General features: G+C 52.8%; 1 protein-coding gene across 2 annotated transcripts in view; it reads left to right on the top strand.

Annotated features, from left to right (window-relative positions):
* CDH23 (cadherin related 23) overlaps window positions 1-7,649 on the top strand; it is a 419,032-nt gene that overhangs the window by 378,764 nt on the left and 32,619 nt on the right. For both annotated transcript variants that reach the window (XM_063709996.1, XM_031015737.3), the window contains 3 exons: window positions 2,118-2,339; window positions 2,627-2,746; window positions 3,720-3,900. In XM_063709996.1, the coding sequence (XP_063566066.1) occupies window positions 2,118-2,339; window positions 2,627-2,746; window positions 3,720-3,900 (523 nt within the window). The remainder of the gene's footprint in view (window positions 1-2,117; window positions 2,340-2,626; window positions 2,747-3,719; window positions 3,901-7,649) is intronic.

The raw sequence follows: 7,649 nt of genomic DNA, 5'->3' as shown, positions 1-7,649 counted from the left end.
TTCCTCAACACCAGGGCAGGACAGGAAGGGCTCAGCTGAGAGGGCCTTTGGAGCACTGACTTTCTCCTCCCTCCAGAGACCAGAGGAAGTCAAACCCACCTTCCCTCCCCAAGCCCAGACCTGGTCTCAGAGCAGGAGGGGCTCCAAGGCCCAACTCTGTTCAAACTCTCCACTCCCAGCCCCTGCAGCCTGCACACTCCATCATGTGTTTGTGCTTGTTTTCATTAAAAATAGTGGTGAAGGCCCCAAATATTCGAATAAAGATGACTGTCAAGGAAAGCCACCATGTCCATCTTGTGGCTCTGCAGGGCCTGGAGGCAGCTGTGAGTACTCTACTGGTGAGGGGCCCAGCCTTGAGCCCTCCTGAGTCCCCTTACTTGCCGGCAAGAATACAAGAGCACCACATTGCAGGAAAGGGGCTGAATTCCAGCCTCCCTGTTGGGGAGGGGTTGCTGACATTTCCCACATTCCCAAACTCACCTCCCAAACTCCCTGAGCTAGAAACAACTTTAGAAATCAAGCCAGGTCCTTTATTAAACAGACAGAAAAGGTCCAGAGAGGGGATGTGACGTGCCCAAGGCCACGCAGCTCCTTTTCAAGGCTGCCAACCCTACCTGCTTTGGAAACCATTTCAGCAAACACCCAATGCCCTCCACCCCCAAGATCCAGAGCTGCATATCAGAGGAATCATTGCCTCCTCAGGGGCAGTGACAGCCTTCTTGGGTCCAGATCCCCTGCCCATCTGTCCATCCTTCCATTGGTAGCTCCAGAGCCAGCCAGTCCCAAGGAAAAAACCATATGCAAATTGCCTACATTGAGTTGTCTGTACCACCTGCTTTCTGTTCTCTGGCCTGGCAATGGCCTAGTCACGTTCTGTCTACCCAGACACCTTTGCAGTGATTAACACCTTATTATTTTATATTAGTCACTCATTATGATTTGTATTAGTTAGGGTCCTGGCAGGAAACAGATGGCACACTCAGAAAGGGTTCAACTGAAGAGAGTCTAATACAGGGACTGTTTAGGAAGGCTGGTAAAGCACCCAGAGACTAGCACCAACCACAGGAAGCCACTACCACTCACATGTCCAAAGGGAAAGAAGAGGAAGTGATGTTCTGGAGCCCAGTGAAAGCTGGTGCTATGAAAGGGGGACCCCTGTCCCCAAGCAGGAGAAACACAGCCATGGGCAGAACCGCAGTGAGGAATGGAGGGAGTGTGGAAGAAACACCCCCGCCTCTTTCTCCCCACTGCTTTCATCTTCAGCCAGGGCCTCCCCTTGGCCATGCCCAGCAGGAAGCTGGATAGCAAGGGAGCCAGGGTAAGGCAGTTAGTCCACAGGGTACATCTTCCCAGGTGGAGAAAGGCAGGAAGCGGGAGTAAGAACCATTTCTAGTTGATTCTTGAGTGCTGATTGCCGAGTTCTGATTAGCTGAATATTACCTGTGGTCCAATTGACTCAAGCATTGGCAGAGATGGCCGATCACAGGAGAGTATGTTGTAGAAGCTGTTCTTGGAATGAAGTTATGTTCTGTGAGTCTTATTTTTCACAGGTCAACAAGTTCTGCCCACGAAATTGCCACAAACCCAATGTCCTCCTTCTGAAAATGCTGAAAATATGTATTTCTTTCATTTACATGAACAATAGATGAAAGTTAAATATGGCATTGGGCCGAGTGCCTCACATTCTTGCCTCTTGTAGTCTGGCAGGACACATAGGCTCAATAAGACACAGGCCCTGGTAAAGCTCTGAGCTGGGGTGACTACCAGGGTTCATCCCATATGCCAGTCTTAATCACTAGACCACTGTGCTAACAAGGATCCCAAGTTTGCATCTGGCCTCAGCAGTTCTGTGATTGATTAGTGATGTCTGCTGGGGTGGCAGACATAGGAGTGGTGGTGCCAGTGCCATCTTGGACAGAGCAGTTACCTTACTTGGCTTTTGGTGGAGTTTTTGAGCTTTCTCTCTCTACCAGCCTGTGACCTACCCCCTGCTTTCTTCTCCTTGCCCTTTCTGTTTGAGTCACATGGAGTGAGTTCAGCCCAGGAGAACAGCCATCTGGATCCACCTCGGTCCCTCTGGCCACCTGACCAAGGACATGACCCACTCTTTTCCACAGGCCACCACGCACGTGTACGTGACCATTGTGGATGAGAATGATAACGCGCCCATGTTCCAGCAGCCCCACTATGAGGTGCTGCTGGATGAGGGCCCAGACACGCTCAACACCAGCCTCATCACCATCCAGGCACTGGACCTGGATGAGGGTCCCAACGGCACAGTCACCTATGCTATCGTCGCAGGCAACATCATCAACACCTTCCACATCGACAGACACATGGTCAGCAGCTGATGGCAGGATCAAGACAAGGGGCGAAACCTATCCAGGGATTGGCAAGGAGTTCAGTGACACTGGAGGGGGATGGAGCAAAGACGCAGTCTAGGGGAAACTGTGGGGGCACTCAGTGCGGGAGGATGAAAAGTTTGGTGTAGTGGAGCCTGGGCTAGGGGGTAGCAGTGGTTCCCCATCACAGCTCCAATGTCAGGGCCTACTTCCCAAATTGGTCAGAGGGTGCTGCAGACCTACCACCCCTAGATCCATCCTTGTCCCTTCCATGTGTCCCCCAGGGTGTCATCACTGCTGCCAAAGAGCTGGACTACGAGATCAGCCACGGCCGCTACACCCTGATCGTCACTGCCACAGACCAGTGCCCCATCTTATCCCACCGCCTCACCTCTACCACCACGGTGGGTGCATGGGACACAGCCCCAACTTGGGCTTGGAGGTTGGGGAAGGATGGGACCCAGAAAACTCCGATGCGGGAAGGGGTTAGGGGAAGATTGTCCAAGGGAAATGCCTAAATGCAAGACCCCTGTCCTAATCTCAGCAACTCACTCAAACTTGCTGTGTGACTTTAACGAGGTCACTGAACTTCCCTGTGTGGCTACATCTGTCAGACAAGTGACAATACCTGCCCTCCTCTCCTTCATGGGAAAACCATGAACTCTGGGTTTCAAGTCCTTGCTCTTCCACTTTCTAGCTGTGTGACCCTGAGCAAGTTGCTTAACCTCCCTGCTTCCATTTCCTCATCTGTGAAAGGAGGACAATACAAACTATGTTTTAAGGAGTGAGAGGAGCAAATGAAACCACGTAAGACAACCACAGTGCAGCAACAAATAGAAGTTTATGGCAGTACTATTATTATTTTTTTGAGACAAGTTTTCACTCTATCATCCAGGCTGGAGTGTAGTGGCTTGGTCACAGCTCACTGCAGACTCGACCTCCTGGACTCAAGAGCAATCCTCCCACCTCAGCCTCCCAAGTAGCTGGGACTACAGGCATGCACCACCATGCCCAGCTAATGTATTACTCTTTTATTTTTTGTAGAGGTGGGGTCTTGCTATATTGCCCAGGCTGGCTCTGCCTCAGCCTCCCAAAGTGCTGAGATTACAAGTGTGAACCACTGTGTCTGGCCAATAGCATTTTTATTAATATGATGATTGTGCCCATAAAAGTCTTTGGCAATAATGATAACTCATCCACATGCATAGCTTAAAAGCCCCACCCATATCCGACATCCCATATGATTCCTGCATGGGCCTCATGAGGCAGAATTATCAGGTCCATTTCACAGAGGAAGGAACTGAGGCCCAGCGAGTGGTGGGCCCAGCACAAAGCTGGCTGGGGTGAGGCCTTGGCTAAGCTTTTCCACCATCTCAGGTGCTTGTGAATGTGAATGACATCAACGACAATGTGCCTACCTTCCCCCGGGACTATGAGGGACCATTTGAAGTCACTGAGGGCCAGCCGGGGCCCAGAGTGTGGACCTTCCTGGCCCATGACCGAGACTCAGGACCCAACGGGCAGGTGGAGTACAGCATCATGGACGGAGACCCTCTGGGTGAGTGGGGCTTGGGGCATGCCACCCACAGGGTCTCACCTGCACACCCGCTTGGGAGGATAAGAAGGGAGGTCTCAAGACATTTGGCCTCACCATTGTGTGATTTTGTCCTCTCTGGGCCTCAGTTTCCCCATCTATGACAATGATGGAAATAATCTTCTCCCACCTCTTATTCCCAGAGATGTGGCGAGAACACCCTATAATCTGGGAACAAGGGCTGGTGGCCTTGGAGGGACACAGACTCCTTTAAGAACATGATTTAAAAATGCCCTGTTGCATACCCAGAGGAAGGGCCTCAGGGCAGATGAGGGAAGCACATCCTTACAGTGCGTGCAGAACACAGCCCCCGCCCTCAGGACCACAAACCCACACACCAAGGGAGCGCCTGGCTTGCTCTGCACATCTCATAGTCACCCATTCACAGCCCTCTCCTTGGATGAAGAGCAGAGTTTGCCTTGGCCTTGAGGGCAACTTCTCAAGTCCATTTTCACTCATTACTATAGAGTGGGAATCCCAGACCCAAAGGCGCCAGCTAGGGTCAGGCAAGGAGCCTTCGTGGGAGATGGTGTAGGAAAGAATCAGGAGCAGTGGGGACTGCGCAGCCACAACTCAGCTCCTGCCAGTAGTAGCTGTGTCCAGATCCCAGCCTGGGAGTACCTGGGCCCATTTTGAAAAGAAAAGCAGAAATCCAAATCTTTGTGAAACATCCTGATTTTTTAATTGATCATGCAGGAAATATTTCTTGAGTACCTCCAGTGTGCCAGCCATGTTCCAAGAGCTGGGGATACCAAACAGATGCAAATCCCTGCCCCATAGAACATACATTCCAGTTGGAGGACACGGGCAATGAACCAACTGACTAAGTAGATGACTTAGTATACCGGGAGGTGCTAAGGGCTATGGAGAAAAATAAAACCAAGCCGGAGGTTGGGGAATGCCAGGGTGAAGGCAGCAATTGTAGGTTGGCAAACACCTGAAGGAGGGCAAAGGTGAGTCAAGTGACATCTGGGGAAGAGCATTCCAGGCAGAGGAAACAGCAAGTGGAAAGGCCCTGAGGTTGGAGCATGCCTGGGATGTTCACAGAGAAGCAAAAAGGCCTGCAGCTGGGGGAAAGTTGAGCAAAGGGAAGCATAGGAAGAAATGAGACCAGAGAAGTAATGGGGCCAGATGTTGTTGGGCCTTGAGGGGCATCATGAGGGTGTGGCTTTTGCTCTGAGGTGGGAACCCTAAGAGGGCTTTAAGCAGAGGAGAGACATTATTTGCCTTAGGTTTCAGCAGGACCACTCTGGTTCCTGTGCTCAGAACAGACTGTAGGGGTGAAGGAACAGGAGCAGGGAAGTCAGGTGGGAGCCTGCTGCAATCACTCAGGCTAGAATGAGGTAGCCGGGACAGGGTGGTGGCATCACCACCAAAGGGAACGAGGTGGCCACCTCTGGTGTAATTCAGAGGTGGAGCCAGTAGGATGTGCTAACTGATTGGCTGTGGGATGTGAGAGAAAGTCAAGGTTTTGGCGTGAGCAACCCAAAAGATGATGGCGTTGCCATTGACAGATGGAGGGCTGCAGCAGGAGGTTGTGGAGGGAAAGGAGGGTCGGTTCGAGATGTCAGGTAGGGGTTGCGTATACAAGCCAAGAGTTCAGGAGAGAGGTCTGGGCTGGAGACGGGTATTTGGGAGTTGTCAGCATAGAGGTATTTAAATCCAGGAAACAGAGCGGTGCAAAGATTCAACAGTGAACCCAAGGCTCGCTTGCAATTAAGAGGCTGGAGGAAAAAACAACAACCTATTTATGGAGGGCCCAAGTGACAGAATGAGAGCCCCTGCTGCCCAGAGCTTATGAGGGGTCACTCTGTTCAGACATGCTACCCTTTCGAATCCCAAAGTCTCCTCTCTGGCCAAGCACTAGGCCTTCCTCTTTGGAAACCAGCAGAGCAAGGGCCTTTCTCTTCTGCTGTTTTCACAAACACAGAGATTTTGTAATTTTATGGGAGTCCCTGGAGCACAGGAGGATGCCGGCACCTGGTGGAGAGGCAGGTGCTGGGCGAGCAGCTGAAGCCCCTCCCCATGAGGGGCCCGCTCTGCACCCCAGCCTCAAGGCACAGAGCACACACCTGTGCTCCAGCACAATGCAGACCTCCATGCCATGGCCTTTAAGCCACAAGCAAAACTTCCTGGGTTCAATCCACACGTGATTGGGATGAGCCTTAAGAATTTGGGGACTTGTCAGGGAGTCCCGGCAGACTAACAGGCAGGCTCCCAAAGGAATGAGAGACGCCTAGGGGTTTCCTAAGTCTGACCTGGGTGGGAGGCTTCCTCCCCCAAGGAAGGAAGAGTAGACATTTAGAGCCCAAAGATAACTTTGGGGTCTCTGAGCGCCACCCGCATCTCAGAAATGATCAACGAAGGCCCAGAGAGGTGAGGAAGGCCTAATGGTGCTGCTGACATGGGTCACAACATCCATTTCCCACATCTCCTCCCACCTCGGGGTTCGTGTTGGTCACTGAAGGGTTGACAGATGCTACAGTCAGCACCGCTGTCTGGAGAGAGCTGCTTTCACAGTGCACCACTGCATGGAGGGACGTGTCTGGGACCCCAGCCTAAAGGTCACCTTCCCAACACTGCAGCCTGAGGCTGGAAGGCTGCTTTCTATAGGGAGACAGATGCCAGATTTCTGAGCACTTACCAGCCCCACTGAGCCCTTAGGAGGAGCTGTGTGCTCAAAGAAGAGCTGAGAGACAGGCCACATGCACTTGAGCCTCTCCCGCCAGGGCCTGCCTTTTCAGCTGCCCTTTCTGGTCACGCCCATTCCTTGGATCCGTTTCCTACATCCTCACCCTCCCTGAAAGCTCCCTGTTCCTTCAGAGGCCTGCCTGGGCTCCCTTTCGGGATCAGCACACACAAGGTGGGCCAGGCTTTGTCCAGTACCAGCACAACCCCACGGTGGCATCTCTCTATTAGCCCATTTTTCAGATGAGAACATCAAGGCGAGGCTCCTTAACATGCCCAAGGGCACACAGGCATGAAGTCCAGATGCAGACCTAGATATGATTGGATCGGAAGCCTAGGCTTTTAACCTCCTGTCTCCAGGAGTTGTGGAGGGATGGGGAAGTCTGGCCCCAGAGCAAGCTGCCAAGGAGGAGAATTTGCACAGGAGAACTAGGCTGGCCCAGCCCCCAGCCCCTCGGGCCTGCCTCCCTGAGCCTTCAAGGGAGTGGTGCTGGTGCCTCCTCCTGGCTTTGGAAGGAGAGCAAGAGGCGCTCTGCCTGCATATGGCCAGGGCTTGAGACAGGGCTGGGAAACACCTAGAAAGGGAATCCCCAGTTCTTTGGAGACCTTGGGGTGTCAGGCTCAGGAAATCCTGCTTTAAGCAGCTTCCACCCCCCAGGCACGGTGAAGCCCATGGGACGGGAAGAGCCTGGGAGCGGAAGGGCTGGTGGGAAATCCCAGGTGCAGGTGGGACTGATAGGGGTTGTTTTTGTACATCAGAGTGTTAGGAGCTGGGGACAGGGAATTGTGAGGTAGGATGTGAAGAGACAGGCAGAGAAAACTGTGGGGGCGCCTGGGCCCCTGTCCTTGCCATGCCCTGTGAGCTGCGTGCTTCCTGCTGTCTGTCCCAGAGCAAGTCAGTGCCCCACTCTGGGCCCTTTCCCCTAAGTATTCAAAGGGAAAGTGAAGGAGGTAACTAACCTTCTCTCCATTCCATTTCCTGGGGAAATGCAGAGAGGTGGCCTCTTTTCTGAAGGCTCTCCCAG

Source organism: Gorilla gorilla, chromosome 8 (genome assembly GCF_029281585.2).
Source record: "Gorilla gorilla gorilla isolate KB3781 chromosome 8, NHGRI_mGorGor1-v2.1_pri, whole genome shotgun sequence".
In the NCBI taxonomy this organism is placed as follows: Eukaryota; Metazoa; Chordata; class Mammalia; order Primates; family Hominidae; genus Gorilla; species Gorilla gorilla.
The sequence above is the reverse complement of the archived record's forward strand: the minus strand, read 5'-3'. Positions and strand labels throughout refer to the sequence as shown.